The sequence below is a fragment of the Corapipo altera genome, unplaced genomic scaffold, assembly GCF_003945725.1.
Source record: "Corapipo altera isolate COAL_440 unplaced genomic scaffold, ASM394572v1 0, whole genome shotgun sequence".
In the NCBI taxonomy this organism is placed as follows: domain Eukaryota; kingdom Metazoa; phylum Chordata; class Aves; order Passeriformes; family Pipridae; genus Corapipo; species Corapipo altera.
Window position 1 is genome coordinate 35,815,960 of NW_020884872.1, and position 17,038 is coordinate 35,832,997.

Here is a 17,038-nt window from a genome sequence, read left to right on the forward strand (position 1 = left end):
ATGGGAATATTAAAAATATCCATATAAACTACAGAAAAGTTTGAAATCAGCTGCAAGAAAAAAAAAACAAAGCGAGAGGCATTTATCTAAGAAACAGATATCAAGAACAGGTACACTCATGCACATCCATTCTTTAAAAATATGGATAAGAATTTAAATGTAATTTTGAGCCAAAGCTTAGAACTTGTGAATCAGAGCAGGAAGATGATATGTATGAACTGAGCTTAGATACATCAAAATCTTCACAGAAGCTCACAACTGCATTATTTACTTCTGCTCTTGAATAAAAGTTTATTTCTTATCTTGCTTAAGTAGACACATGAGTTTGCTCATTTTCTTGTTACTGTGTATGGTACACTTTTCAATACACTCCCTAAAAACTGATGTACATTTTCAAATATGGTTCATAACCCAACATACTACTATTAGATCTATTTCATGAAGAGAATAAGAGGGTTCTCTACACTGTTAGCGACCAAGAAAGAACATCTGTGAATATGTATCTATCAGACCCAGTGTTCCTGTTTCTAACAAACAGGCTATGCTCACTGACTAATTAAAAATAGAAAAACAATTGCTTTATTTCATTTATTATTGCAAGTGTCAATATAGCAACTAAAGCATCAAAAATGTGGTGGGTAATATAGTCAATAACAGGAAAAACACTTTCTCTCTAGAAGTTTATACGAGAACAAAAAGTATACACATCACCTAGTCTTCCTTGTCATTAATCTGTGGATAAGAAAACTTTGTAAGCAATTAAAATTGAATTTGTAATGGAAAAAAATCATGTTCTACAGAATACAGTAGGCAAAAGCTGCTATAAAGAGATAATCACAAACCATAGATTACTGACAAAGGCTTCACTTTATCACTTCACAGCCTTACCCATACTTGCCACTATTGCAACAATCTAAAATTAAAGTTTTGTGATTCTGGGACTACTACATTGGAATTAGTTATATAATTTAAGCTGCTATTATTGACACTCATCAAATTATAACCAATGAGATGAAACATACTGAATTCAAACCAAACTCTCATCTAGATTACTCATTTCAGGTGTCAGAGTTTTTTAATTTTCGCTGCTTCAAAATTTAATCTACATTTCCTTCTTTATTAGAAACAGGTCTAGAGAGAAGAGAAATGATCAGCTGACTATATTGCTTTTCAGCCTGTGATAAAGGAAAGGTAGTTACTAAGATTTTCAGATATTCTGAATGAATACAAAAAGGAAATTTTTGTTATGTAACTACCTAGATAGCAAGTATCTAGACAGTAAATAATGTACTTCAAAACAGATAAGTGGAAAATAAAATGGGAACCACCAAACCTCTCTGTACTCTGTCACATAGGGTTTTTATCACCTTTGTTGCCTGGTTTCCAATCTATCTTCTCAGGAAACTTTCCTGTGCCCAAAAGGTTAGTGCAATTCTAATGACAAACATCCTTGCTCAGAAGACAAAAGGCATTAAAAATTAAAATCAGCATGTTTATTTTAATTTTCTGTTTAAATTATTATAATAATTGCAATAATCAAAGATCCTGCAGCCATGGCTACACAGCATCAGATAACATCTTTAAAGTGTTCCTTTTAGCTCCCAAATGTAGACATTGATTCTCACTCTGGTAGATTTATCCCCTGGTCTGCAGCTCTTAGTGTTCAAGAACCCTAATGTTCAGGAAACTAGTGCTGTAGACTGGATAAGGTTTTATTTGAAGGGAAGCAGCACCATCTATTGCAACCTGGTAGCTTAACTCTACATGATAGAAAGAACAAAGATGGCCTGAGCCCGGTTTTCAACTCTTTCTTGTGTGCACTTTCATAAATTTGTCTTTGACTGGCTTCAAATGAGGTTATTATCTCAGTTTGTTTATGATAAGGTGCAGGGACAGGGCTGTGTTCCATGTATGCATATATTCAATAAAAAGTCACATCTAAGAGATACCTGTTTATGAACTAAGATAATATAATAGCATAAGCGTAGTCCTGACTAACTGTTGCTTTTAAATGACTTGGCTGGAGTTTTTATTTCTGAAATGGGAGGACAGTCAAAAGTTAAGAGTTTATTTTAGCCAGGTGATATTCTCTCAAAATTTTCTTTCAGAAACAGCATTAATGTAGGTGTGCAGTACAGTATGTTCTTCTAATAATGACAGTGCTATTGTTATCCATCTATACTTCTCATTCTTCTCTATTTTCCAGATTGTCTACAAAGCCTGGCTGTGTTCCCAGTATTTTGAAGTCACACAGTTTCACTGCAACAACAGAATTCCTTGCAAGCAATACTGTTTGGAGGTTCAAACGAGGTGTCCCTTTATATTACCAGACAACGATGATGTCATCTATGGAGGACTATCAAGTTTCATCTGTACAGGTACAGTATAAAAAAACTAATTTCACTTGTTTTCATAAGTCTAAATTTCATGGACTTAGCTATAACTACGAGAGCCCAAGGTGTTCCTCATCAGAAAGATTTGTTAGAGGTGCTAGGATTTGAGCCCAGCTTTAGAAATGTACATTTATGCTACACCTTGCCCATCACCAGGCTTACAAATCAAAATTGCTAGAAAAAATTTGCTCTGGTTACTTTTTACAATTAATAATTTGGTGGAGGATTTCTGTTACTCCATGTCATGCAGTTCTCAGAGTAAAGAGGCTGCATGTCATGCAATATTCAGAAGACAAAGAGAAAGGTAGGTGCAGTTTCTAGTATATTCACCTTTGTACACCTACATTCTTACATTAGATAAATGGAGAATCTGAAGCATAGTGTTCAAAACTATAGCAGCTCTCAGAACGCGCATGTCTAAGGAAAGATCTTTCACAAGTGGAGAAATTTAAAAATCAATTTTTCAACTGTGAAGAACTGATCTTTTTTGTCTCCTCTGTATTTCAATTTTAAAAGGTATTGGTAATATATATCTCAGATATCACAAAAATTTTTTCAGGACTGGCTAGGAGTCATCTAAACAAAATTGCAGCTTATATCAATATTATCTTCAGATTTCTGGTGCCTGGAGTATCATCTAAGAACCTTGAAGATATTCAGGCAACTTATTCCTACTAAATAAGTAAAAAGGTATTTCAACACTTAGATCATTTGACATCCGTGGTCCAAACATTAGAAGTTAGACAGCCTTCACCTCTAAATTAGGGCTGCACTGGAAATCTTGATACTAAATGAGTTGCCCAAGGTAAGCTACTTAAAAACAGACCCAGTTATAAAACCCCATAGATGCTATATACCATCTCAAGTGCAAGTATAATGATTGTGGCAACTCACTTCATCTTATACTCTGTGTTTGGATTCAGGGTGATTCTGGTAGCAAGGTATTTACGATATTTACTCTATTTCTTTTTGAAGCTTAAGCCTTTTGCACACAGTTGAATAATATCCATCCATATGCAAAAGACAGTATAATAAAATGTGATCTCAGTTACAATTTCGAGTCATCAATAAGGCAATGGTGCTTAGCACTTTAATGCATTTCATAAATATTAATAGCCTTCCAATACGCATAGTCAGTAAACAAATTAGTATTATTTTCCAGTTTAAGATAGAATAGTAAAAGCCGATGTGAGAGACTTATTTATATGTTATTTACCACAAGTATACAATATATAGGTGTGTGTGTTTTCATGTATATACATGTGTAGCCACTTACACACACACACAATAGCAAAAAATCAAAGAATCAACAAAACTATCTTGGCACATATTTCAGAAAATCTCTTAGGAAATACATATCCATTTTCCTACTATAACTCAAAATCCAAATTCCTTCCTAAAACACAAAAAATATATATTTTGAAAAGATTACTGACATCTCTGAGTCTGAAATGAAAAAGAAATTTTAGGAGGGGATTAAACTCACTTTATTGCAGGTATTAGTAACCTGGATATCTACACATAAACTCTATTGCTAAGCTCTCACTAGAGTCACTAAAGATCTGGTGTAGTCAGTAGGGCTGAGAGATATTTATATCAGCCTAAGTAGGCACCTGCACCTGATGAGAGGACTCATTCACAGTGCTGGCTGCTCTCTATTTGCTGTGTTTGCTGTTAGTCACCAGGGTCTTTTTGCAGACATTTAAAACCAGGATGACCTGAAGCTCAGCTTATCAGTCCACTAACTAATATTTGGTTGAGCTTTTTGTCCTCTCAAATTCAGACCCAGCAGCAGCAGAGCAGAGCTTGTATTAGCAGATCCGCGGGAGTTAGTATGCTGACCCTAGGCAGTTGTGTACAAGAGAAGACGCTGAGGACAGGTACAAGGCTGCGGTTCAAGCTTTGTCTGGAACACAGGTCCATTTTCACCCTCTTACTAAGCAGTAGCTCACTGTAAGAGTACTTCTTGCCACTAAACAATGATAAATGAAACTATTATCTGCTGTGGGACTAAGGAATTACACTTCTCTGTAGCTTAGTGAAAACAGATTTATTTCATGCAAAGTACAGTGAGTTCAACAGCAGATAAAATAGTCTACCTCAGCATAGCATGTGGCTTGACAGATAACTTGAAATCCTCCTGCTGAAAAGCAGCTGGAAGCAGGTCACTTATGTCTTGGGGGACCTATTCTCCTGCTACACTTTCTGTGAGCTCCTGTCTGGCAGACATATTCTGGGATTTTTAGTTACTGATCTTGCTCTTCATTAGCGAAACCCAAAAGAGTAAGGTCAAAAAGTGTTTCTATCTACTATTTAGGTGTCAACTAACAGGAAAAGGTATTAGAGGGATATTTGGGTTTATTTGATATTAACTACAGCACAGAGGGTGAGACATACATATAAATATTACATGCCATTTTCCAGTTGCAGTTAGATAGAGGCTGGCATCAGCAGCAATGCTGGGAGGTGCCCTGGCTGCACCGAGCTGCCACCTCCCCTTGCCATGCCTGTCCTGCTGCAGCAGTGAGCCAGAGCACAGAAATCCGCTGGAGGTGAGCGTATGGCAGCAGTGGTGGACGAGGAACCTGTGTACTTTTTTTTTTTCTTTCGGGGCAGGATTTTTGTGAAGTTGGAGTCTGAAAAAAAAAAAGTGCTGGAGGCTGTAAAAAGAAATAATAACAAAGGTTTTATCTTTCCTTGGAAGATCCACATGATGACAAAACATCATAGGATTGTCTATTTTCTCACAAGAAATTCTGCAGTCATTGTTATCTTTGTCACCATAAATTAAAAAGAAAAAAATTTAGTTTATAATATGGATTAATATTGAATACTTCGAAATTCCTGAAGAACTCATATAATAAGTGACAAGTATTCTAGCCTGAGAATGTCTTAGTTGATCATCTCCAATGAAAGCAGATAGTGGGAAAGGAAGAAAGTGTGCTGCACTAGTTACATATCACCAAAACTTGTCTTTTGTAGAAATGCACATGAGGGTGTGGAATAACTGCAGTGCAAAAGAAAGTATTTGGGAGATTAATGAAAACAAACAGAATCACAGTGTGGTTCTGATTATGGGAATATGCAATTCACTGGAAAGAATTTTGTGTTCCACTCTTGCACCCTTGCTTCCAGGAAAAGGAAGGAAAGAAATTGATCCTTCCATCAAGCACTATTCTGGAACCTACTGGTTTTCATATTCATTAGAATTGAGTGATAGCTTTCAGTTTAGACCTTTGGCGTTCATATTCATATGATTAAAGTTAATACTGGTTTAGATGAAACTGAAAGATGTCTCTTTCTACCTCTCAGCTGTCTAGAATTGCCCATGCAAACCAGAATGTTATTTAACGGAAATAATAATAGAGTTTAGGCGCACATACACACACACACGCACACACAGAAACACACAAACACATATGGCAGATTACAACGAATTAGCTCCATGTAAAGTTCCAGGTCAGGGTTTTTGATTGTAATTTCTAAGAAAACAATGTACATACCACTGGGATTGTTTTCGGTCATAGATGTAGTCATCTCTTCCTTTATTTTTTTTCCGAGCTTGAATGGAAGATGTGGCAGATTTCTTTAACACATGGTCTTTCAGTGCGAAAAGAGAGTTGAAAGACTGTGGTGGGCTGACTCTGGCTGGACACCAGGTGCCCACTGTTAAGGAAACTTCCCAGTCTGACCATTTACGAGATTCTCTGGCAGTCAAACTCCCAAGGCCAGAGACTTTAACTGCTGTGTTTGAAGCCCCTTCTCAGCAGGCAGCTCCAGTGACCTGATGGGTGTTTTGCTTGATTTCCCACATACCCCACTCACATGCAGTCAGACCAGGTTTCCTTACTGGTTTGACCCCAGGTTTCCCATTGTAGAGTCTCAGACGTCTAGCTCCATAAAGTGCAGTAACACAGAAACGGCCCAACCTGTTGCCTCTGAGGAGGACCCCCAGCAAAGGAACCCCTGGGCTTTTATACTCTCACAGTCTACCCATGCTCAAGTCTGGCTCTTCCTCATGAGTCTTCCATTCCTACTGTGACTCTCAGTGTCCATCCTGGCTGGCACCACCAGTCTGTGCCTTTTGTTGACCAAAGGGTTGGCAGTTCACAGCCTCTTGTCTCTCTGAGTTCCCACCCAGATCTCAATCTGCATCCCGAACTGCACCTTGCAAACTGAACTACCTACTCCAGATGGATTCTTCAATACCCACCAAAGCCACTCTTTCACTCCCCTCTACAACTGGACAGGGGAGAGGAAAAAAGAAAGGTTTATGGGTTGAGATAAGGATGGGGAGAGATCACTCAGCAGTGGCCACCATGGGCAAAACAGACTTGACTTAGTGAAATTAGTTGAATTTATTACTAATCAAAATCAGAATGGGATAAAGAGAAGTAAAACATATCTTAAAAAATATGGCTGATTTTCTACCTCCTCCATCACAGGATCGTAGGTCTTACCAGTAAACCTGCCCTAGTTTGGCAACCTTTCTCCATGTATCTGCAGGTCCCTGCCAGGACCCTACTCCAGCACAGGCTTTCCTGTGGGGTCGCAGCTTCTTTCAGGTATCTACCTGCTCTGGTGTGGGGGGTGCTCCACAGGCTGCAGGTGGTTCTCTGTTCCCCTGTGGACCTCCATGGGTTGCAGAGTCACAGCTGCCTCACCATGGTCTTCACCACAGGCTGTAGGGGAATCTCTGCTCTGGTGCCTGGAGCACCTCCTTCTCCTCCTTCTTCACTGACCTTGGTGTCTGTAGAGCCATTGCTCTGACATATTCTCTCTCCTCTTTCCTCTGGACACAATTACTTCTGTATAATGACTTCTTTTTTCTTCTTAACTGTGTTATCCCAGAAGTGTTACTACCATCACTGATTGACTTGGCCTCGGCCAGTGGGGAGTCCATCTTAGAGCTGGCTGCAATTGGCTGTGTTGGACATAAAATCATCATAGAATCATAGAGTGGCCTGTGTTGGAAGGGACCATAAAAAATCATCTAGTTCCAACCCCCCTGCTTCTAGCAGCTTCTCACAGAAGCCACCACTGTACCTGCCCCCCTGCCCCACTCCCCACCAAAACCAGGCCATACAAACCCAATACAGATTCTAAGTACAAAGCACTGGGAAAAGACTGATAATAATTCACAACTCCTGCTTTTCCTGTGCCTTCCAAAGTAATGTGGCCTTGGGACTGGTCCAGCCCATGAACTGTTTTTGTTTGACTTGCTACCATCTCCCAATGGAGATTGAAGGAGGAGGCAGAGGTCATAAATGCTTTCTTCACAGCCAAAACTATCCCTTCAGGCCTGCAGTTTGCTTGACCTGGAAAACATGAGAAAATATAGTAACCAAATGAGCAGCAGAGATGCCCAAAGAGAGAGGAGAGAACATTACTTCTTATCTACACACATGGACCTTCTCCAAGCAGCCAGGATATACCGCCAATACTGAGGGTCCAGTTGCATCTGCGTTAGCAATCTAGTTCAGGAGCACACATTTGAAGCAAATCCCTTGTTTATACTTCTTGCTGTTTGACTTACACTGGAGAAAGGTCTTGGAGGATTTGAACTGAGCTCCTTTGAATTGAACTAAATAAGAAGATGGGCTACAACACCAATACTAATATGCCCCAACCACCAATGCACATTTGGTCTACAGAATTAGATTAGAGCTAGAGTGAGGTAAAATCCCTTCAGAGACATTTAGGGTTGACACAAGATAAATACTCAGTACCAACTCTTTCACTGGACAGACCTTCTTCTCTTACCAAAATTACTTGTTAATACAGACATAGACTATTATGGCTGCTGTCTATGTGCCAAGTCTGGACCACTCTAGAGTGCAGATTTAGGGCTAACTGTGTTGCTAATGGCTTTCTTTGTACTGACCATGACTTATGGTGTCTTTGTGCCCTGTGGCATAACAGGCCCATTACCCAGTATCAAGTATCAGGCAGGAAATCCAAATAACTTGCTCACACTCTTTACCTGTACAATAGATGTCATGGAATTCAATGGAGAAGGAAAGTTCCTCTTCGAAGGAAAGGAAGACAATGTACTGAGCAGTAACAAGACAAAGTTATGTTGCATTAACTTCTTCCAAAACCAGCATGTCACCCCAGTGGGTACTTCCTAAGAGCAGTGTAACACTGAGATTAACTCAGTCAGTTAGAGCATGGTGCTATTAACACCAAGGTTCTGTGTTCAATCCCTGTATGGGCCATACACTTAAGAGACGGACTTGATGATCCTTGTGCATCCTTTCCAACTCAGAATATTCTGTGATTAAATTTCTGTTGTCAGAATGTGTCTTCTGACATCAGGAAGAGAATCAAATTTGTCTGCTCTCCTGTGCTGAACAGACATCTGATACTTTTCAATTTGAAGGAGAAAGTGAAGGGAGAGAAAATGTGAGTGAACAGGTGATTCAGGTGTTTTAAATCACCGGTACCTTTCCTTTCAGTTCACATTAATTTAGACCCCTAATTTCATGTGTTCTAACTAACCTCTCAGCTGCTTGGAACACAGTGTGAGAATCAGTGTTCATCAAATAGCAGTAACAAATATTTATGTGATCAATGCAGAGTAACACTTCCTCAGAAACTCCTTCTCCTTTAGAATAAAATTTCACTGGAAATGAAACTGTCGGTCATGCTACATACTAATGTTTCTAAGGACATAGTGAGAATAATTACTGAGAATTCTCATCAATCTGTCGAAGGAATTTGATGACTAACAAAACTCAGCACAGATATTAGGAGAAATTCTTTAAACTACAGCTTCTTCTGAAGGGGCAGATATGTGTCTGGGTTTTACCAGCAGGTTTGGCTATAGTGTGTCTCTTTCAAAACAGATGCCCTGATTTCAGTGCAATTTGAAAAGCAAGTCCTTTGAGAAAATATGATATATAGAATGCATCACAGTCTGTCTTTCTTTTGTAGAACAACTCAAGTAGAGAAAAACCTCTGAATTCAATCTGCTTTATGTTGTTCTTGGTAAACTCAAAAAACCCTATGTATTTAATCCAAATTTTTCCTCCAAAAATACCTTGAAATAATCTATCATTTGCCTCCTGTCTGCACTTCTTAGTCTTCACCTCCTAAAACATCAAAATGTTAAGCTAACACAGGCAGCAGGACAAATCCCTTTTATGTTTGACAAGCATAGTTTAAATTATTACTAGCTATGGATCTGCTTACAAGGAAAATTTGACATGGTTTTGCAGCAAAGTCTGTAACTAAATAGCTCATCTTTTTGAATCTAGTGTTCTTCTAGTCTTGAATATTGAAGCTTTCACATAAATGAAGTCCCATATCATAGGTTTACTAGCTGCAATTGTTCTCCTGTAAAAATGACCCAGGCAATTAACCTATTGATATCCTGAACTTTCTATGGTGACACAGTACTTAGATATGACCCTTTCCTATCATATCACAATACTAAATCCTTTTGATTAAGGATTGTACATACAGAAACAAAACTACAGAGGGAGTGGGAAAAGCCAAATGCCGTCTAGAAGCATGTTACTCTGTATCTCAAAACAACAGAGATAAAAAGCTTCATTGCATAGCTTTGAGAGTCAGCTATTTACTTATTTTTCTGACTTACAGCAGCTCAGTCAGTTTTATAGGAGTAACACTGCAGCAGGAGGAAATTGGCCCTATGCATATATTAGGGAAAAAAATACATGCATGGTGAAGAAACACAACAAATTTTTCTTGAATGTGGACACAAATACACAGGAAAAAGTTCAAGAAGTAACCATCTGAAGTAGTAACCAATACATAGTGATAAAAAAACTTAAAACGCGGCAACACAGCAACCCAGATCTCCTCCAATAATTGGAATGGAGTCTATAGTGGCAAATAATATTTTCAAAAGAGTTGAAGTCTTATTCACCAGTTTAAGAATAATCTGTTTGACTAAAGAGTAATTTATTTATCTCCAATGTTCTTCTACATTTCATTTGATTATTTTTTATAATATGAAAGGTATAAATATATATTTCTAAGCATCATAATGTGTCATAGACATAGCAATTTAGAAATAGAGAAGACTGTCTGGGTAAGGCTGCAAAGTGCTGGCTTCCAGATCAGAAGTAAGCAAGCAGTGAAATCTAGTCATATATCTACTGTGTTCTCTTCCTCTTGACTAGAGGACTCATTTTCCTTTAGTTGGAAAATTTTAATATTGAAATCTCAGAAATAATTCCTCAGACCCAGAAATGTCATGGAGAGTGCTGGCATTAACTGATACAGTGTTGTCCCTGCTGGATGGATCACTCTTGGCAGACTTCATTTACTTTAGACTTCACAATAAAATGGAGTATTCAAAAATTCTGGTATACTACATCCACTTATCAGGTTTCTTCTAGTTTATACTCTTCTTCAAGCACCGGAAGCTTCATACACCTCTCAAAAATAATCAGAAATCTATGTTAAAAATGAACGCAGTTTAGAGTTCCACAGAAAGAAAATGGGGAAAAAAACATTACGTATCGTAAAATGTATTTTATTTCCGTGGCTTCACGAAATTCTTATTTAGCAATGACAATATCTACATCAACCATACCAGTTTCCCATGATGCAGAATACTGTCTTTCTCTAGCAAAGAAACCAAGAAGTGGGCCAAGTCAGACCAACTGCTTCAGATACAAATCTAGCTACATGTGTGACACATCCCAACAGTGCTGAGAGATGTGGAAATTCAACCACCACTTTTGCATGCTGGTTCCTGCAAGAGCTCAGGCAGAAACCACATCATTCTCTGAGTTATCTGGTGATCTAGCTGATCAGCAGACCATGCATGCATAGACAATCTTTGTGATTTCAATTCTTGTGTAAGAACTTGAGGATTGCTGCTTTTCCCCCAAAGCTGTTTCTGCACAAAGTGTATACTATATTCATTATGTTGCTCCTTTTTCTTTCAGTATGATTCAGCTGACTGGGGCACACAGGATTTATCTCTTCAAGTCTCTATTAACATAATCTCAGTCAAACGAGTTGCCTTAATTCTTGCCCCAGCATTAGCAACACACAGTCCCTACAGATATAACTTCTGTGCTGATCATCAAAATGTTAGCTGCATGTGGAAAAAAATCTGTCCTGTAACAAAACAAAGAGTTAGCTTTTATATGATCTTTGTAAGTCATAGTATATCTGTCCAGAGAATGGTTTGAAACCGGTCTCCTGGTAAATTCTAGATCCTCAATTATACTAAAGGTCCAAGAACCTCCATATGGTGTAAGATTTCTGCTGATGAAATATAACTGTGTGCTGGGAAGAGTTGGGAAATGAAGACATAGAACTGAGAATTGTAAGTAAAAAGTGAAAAACAAAGTACATTTTGAGCTGGTAACAGCTGGCAAGTCAGTCTCAGAAGTGTAATTACTAAATATCCAAGTAAAACAAAGTAATGATGTCTACAAATTGAACTATGAAGACAGAAGAGGAATAGGGGAACCTTAGTTATTTGGTGGATACAGATATCCTTTTTATTTCTTATCCCAGACTTTGTATCCCTATATATAATACTCAAACAAAATAAAAGTCCAACTAAGGTGAAAGAAGCAAAAGCAGTGGAAACAAGGACAGGTAACCTTGGAAGGGGATGAAATTGGGTAGTCTAAGTATGGGGTGAGGAAGGCCAAGTCAAAGCTGGAACTGAACTTGGCAAGAGATGCAAAGAATAACAAGAAGGGCTTCTACAGATATGTTGACCAGAAAAGGAAGGCCAAAGAAGGTGCACCTCCATGATAATCAGTGCTGGAAAACTGATAGCAACAGATGAGGAGAAGGCTGAGGTACTCAACAACTTTTTGCCTCAGTCTTCAATGGCAACCTCTCTTCCCACACCTCTCAAGTGGATGGGCAGCAGGATGGGGACTAGGGGATCAAAGTCCCTCCCACCGTAAGTAAAGATCAGGTTCATGGCCACCCAAGGAACCTGAATGTACATAAGTGTGTGGCACCCAATGAGATGCATCCCACAGTCCTGAGGGAATTTGCTAATGTAGTTGCCAATCCACTCCACGATATTTGAGAAGTCATGGCAGTCTGGTCAAGTCCCAGGTGACTGGAAAAAGGGGGACATTTAACCCATCTTTAAAAAGGAGGATGCTGGGAACTACCAACCCATCATGAGATCCTTCTAGAAGCTATGCTAAGGCACATGGAGAACAAGGAGCTGATTTGAGACAGCCAACGTAGTTTCACCAACGGGAAGTCCTGGTTAACCAGCCTAGTGGCCTTCTGCAACAGTGTTACTAAATATCTCCATTAATGACATACACAAAGGGATTGAGTGTTTCCTTTAGCAAATTTGCAGATGACACCAAGCTGAGCAGTGTGGTTGACACATCTGAAGGACTGGATGCTATCCAGAGAAACTTGGACAAACTCAAGAAATGGGCTCATGGGAATGTCATGTGGATTAAACAAAACCAAGTACAGGGTCTTGCACCTAGGTCAGGGCAATCCCTGGATGAATACAGGCTGAGGGATGAACAGATTGAGAGCAACCCTGCCAAGAAGGACTTGGGGGTGCTGGTGGATGAGAGGCTGGGCGTGAACCAACAATGTACACTTGCAGCTCAGAAAAACAGTTGTGCCCTGGACTGTATCAAAAGCAGCTTGACCAGTGTTACGCCCCAGTTCACTTAGCAGGTTTAGACAAAGGTTTTTTGACTGGGTGGTGCACAGGACAAAGAACAAAATTCTCAGGGGGTTCACTAACAAACTTTAACTTGCAAACTATAGAACATTAAGGTAGAATAAGGAACTTGGCAAATTTTAAAACAACGTCCAAAGGAGAAGAAAGAGAAAGAAAAAAAAGGAGAGAGAAGGGTTCAGAGTCACGACCCTTGGATCTGATGATGAGACTTGATTGTTGCAATTTAGATGTCCATTGGTCAAAGCGACATTTGCAGTCTTGATCTATTGGGGGTGGAGGAAGCTCAAGGAAAACAAAGTTCCGTGGGCTAACACACTCAGGTTCGGGTAGGGAAGATGGAGAGAGACTTTTTACAAAAGCATGTGATGATAGGACAAGGGGAAATGGTTTCAAACTGAGAGTAGGTTTAGATTAGATATTAGGAAAAAATTCTTTACTGTGAGCATGGTGAGATACTGGAACAGGTTGACCAGAGAAGCTGTAGATTCCTCATCCCTGAAAGTGTTCAAGGCCAGGTTTGATGGGGCTTTGAGTAATCTGGTCAAGTGTAAAGTGTCTCTGCCCACAACAGGGGTTTGGAATTAGATGATCTTTAAGGTCCCTTTCAACCCAAGCCATTCTATGAATATTTTGATAAAAGAACAAACTAGGTTTTTTTCTCCTTTGTTTTCCATGACTGATGTAGCCAGCTTCCCTGGGTTTCTGGTAAATCACAGGTTTGTAACCCTCTGACTGAATAAACTGCTTAATTAGATCCAAGGGGCAAAAACTTATATTTGTGGCTACAAACAAGTATGTGGTGAAGAACATGTGTTGTGAACTATTATTTCAGTGCAAAAGGTCTAACTGAATTTTTCCAAATGTTCTACACTGTCACATGAATAGTAGTTCTGTAGTTAATTGTTTATTAAATATTTAACTGCAAATTCAAAACTTAAATTCAATTACTGAATTGAAATACAGAGGAAATGTAATTTTGCATTAAGGAACAAATTCAATTCGGCTTTGAATGTGGAGTTGCTGTCAATTTATTTTTAATTCAGTAAGTGCATATGAACTATTTAAATAGATTTTGCTTGCCAACTTGCACACATAGCTTTGATTTCAAAGAAAGTCAGGATTTTCCTGTAACAAGAAAGGCAGAAAATATAGTTTGAATAGCAAACAAGTCTCGGTGGGATCAAAGCATTAACCATTCTCTGTGTTTCTTCAATTACTACTAATCATTTGAGCTACTGTAGTCACAGAACAAATTGTATAATTCCCTGCTTTGGGAGGCACTGCCTGTATGTTGCAATGTTTAAAAACAGACTTATGCACACAAATGCCAAAAGATACATCTCAGAAAATATGATGTTAACAATAAGACTGCTTTATTATTCTTTCAATAAACAGTTGTCCACAAGTTCCAAAATGCAGCCGAATTTCTTAAAAAACATGCAGTGCTTTCAGCTATGATCTGAGAGAGAATAAATAATTTTCAAGCATTGTAATGCTGCATTTAGATTCTGACTTCAAAGGTGCAAAAATGGTCAGGTTTACCATTGAGTAAACTCTGAATTTACAGAACATGAAACAAGTTCCTCTCGCTCCTGTATCTTTAAAAATTTTGTTGAGTACAAAACTAAATGCAACTTCACTTGAATTCATGTATAGCATAGGAGACTGTTGTGTCAGCTATGTAAAAATGTGCTAGTCTAGGTTTAATTTGCGTCTTAACATGCCCAGCATACCTAACTAGCTTTTTGTTCAGTTGTAGATCAATATTATGGAAGTAGGAACCAAAGAATTCTATTTTATCATATTTTAAGCTGTGCTGTTTTTCTTTGCAGATTATTTACAGAATGCAAGCAGTCTGGTGCTTGGACCTAAGAATGTTACAACTAAATTACTTTTTGAAAATAACATTGTTGCTGTAACGTTTTAGAGAAAATGAATTCTTGTTCAAAGAAGTAAAACCGCTTTCAAAATTTTTATCCTAATATTTCAGAACAGATAGATCTTTTTCCTAGTAAAACCTAGTTCTACTACAGAGTATATTATTTACTGAACAATTTAGTCCAAGATCAGTTTAAATGCAGAAAAGTTGTTTGTCCATTATGTTAGACATTCTTGCATTTGAACATTAGTTAAGTATCCTAATTAGGTTATTTTTATTTGTAAGAAAGAAAGGTATGTGAGAAGCAAGCAGAATAATCTGGTTGATCTCCTATATAGTAATGCAGACAGCATTGACACTTTTCCAATAAGACAGAATTCCTCTTAGTGTTCAAAAAGTCATAATCAGATCAGGTTGAGTAACTCAGTAGAGTTTCATAGGCAAAAATGGTCTAGATGTATAGTCAGAAATACCAGGAAATCCAATTATTGTATGGCAAGAAAAGACTGTTCTCAGCTCTGGGGTGTGTTGAAGACAACATCCAGGGTAAACAAATAGACCCAAAACAGCTCTGTTTGGAAACTGTTCCTGTGATACCGTTTGATTTACAATGGTTAAACAATCAATATTATCAATATCATCAGTACGTCAATTTGTTATTTAATGCCTGTCTTTTCATGAATCATGATATTGCTGGTATGTGCTCATATACTGAAAGAAGAATTTCAAATTTTGTTGAAACGTCCTGATTGATTATTTCGTACTTCATCATTCATTGTTACTTCCCAAAAAGGAAGAATTCAAATACTCTTATCATTCAAATATCAAGAATTACTTTTTAATGCTGTTACTTTACAAACCGTGCTCATCATCATACTCCTTCTGAATTATCTTTTAATGCTGCTTCTTGTTAGATGATGTTTGTTCCTTCAACATCTCTAGTTATACAAAATAGCAGATTTTTTGAGGGCCTCAGTCTCACCCAAAGATGTAGATTCAATAGTTTAGACTAAACCATCAACTGTTCCTTCAAACTGCCACTTCAGTCAGTCTTTGTGCCTAGCGTTTATTTTTCTTTTATGTTTACCCTACAGGGCTCTATGAAAACTATCCAACCAATGCAGAACCAGAATGCTGTGATGTCAGATGGGGACTATTATCAGATCATCAATCCAAAGGGACTATAAAAACAAGTGGCTCAACAATGTGTCACAGGACATCGCTCACAGTTTCATCAGCATCAAGACTGTGTAATAGCAGACTTAAACTGTGTGTTCTTGTATTAATTCTCTTACATACAGTACTTACAGTCTCAGCAGCACAGAACTCAACAGGACTGGGCTTTGGAGGCATAACAACTTGGGAAGATAATTCAACCAATGAGGAATAAAAGAAAGGATTCATTTTACATGGTAGAAACACAACAGGCCCAAATGACTACAGTCAAAAACAGCAAAGACTGAGTGCTTTACCCTCAGATCTCTTCTTGAATGACCTTTTGGATAAAATGAAGAGGATGGGCCACTACCCAAACAACAAGGACACATGAACACAGCTTTTTATTGACTAAAAGGCTGTTTGGTGACTTAAATTTCTCACACCATTTTATACACTGTGTTTTAATGTTTGGAGTTTCTTTTTTTGTTTGTTTTTTTGCACTTGTTAATACAGGATTTTATTTTTGGGACGGTTTATCAAAGCTAAATTAAGTCTTTTCTCTGTCAATATCTTTCTAGTCATTGTGTGTGTTCATCTGATAGTTCTGTCTTTTATGTCCTGTCAGTTTCTATTAGAGGAATGACTGCTATGATTCCGTGACATAGCAGAAAAAAAAAAAAAAAAAGGAAAGAAAAAAAAGAAAAAAAGAAAAAAAAAGAAAAAATCAACAAAAAACCCACAAAAAAACCTCAACAAAAAACCACAAAAAGAACAAAACAAATTTAACCAAAAAATAGAAAATAAATAAAAAATAAAAGACAACTACAAAAAAAACCCCAAACAAACCTTACTGTCCTCTTACCCATGGGAACCATTCATCTTCTTTCCCTTTCCCATCTCCCATCACAGACAACACACATTTGCTTCTGTCTGTGTAATCAC

The 17,038-nt window shown here is 38.0% G+C and overlaps 1 protein-coding gene across 1 annotated transcript in view; it reads left to right on the plus strand.

The window, feature by feature from the left end:
- FAM155A (family with sequence similarity 155 member A) overlaps positions 1-16,751 on the plus strand; it is a 459,682-nt gene extending 442,931 nt beyond the window's left edge. The window contains exons 2-3 of the mRNA XM_027645753.1: positions 2,207-2,378; positions 16,033-16,751. Coding sequence (XP_027501554.1) covers positions 2,207-2,378; positions 16,033-16,328 — 468 coding nt within the window. The 3' untranslated portion in view covers positions 16,329-16,751. The remainder of the gene's footprint in view (positions 1-2,206; positions 2,379-16,032) is intronic.
- The last annotated feature ends 287 nt before the right edge of the window (positions 16,752-17,038 follow it).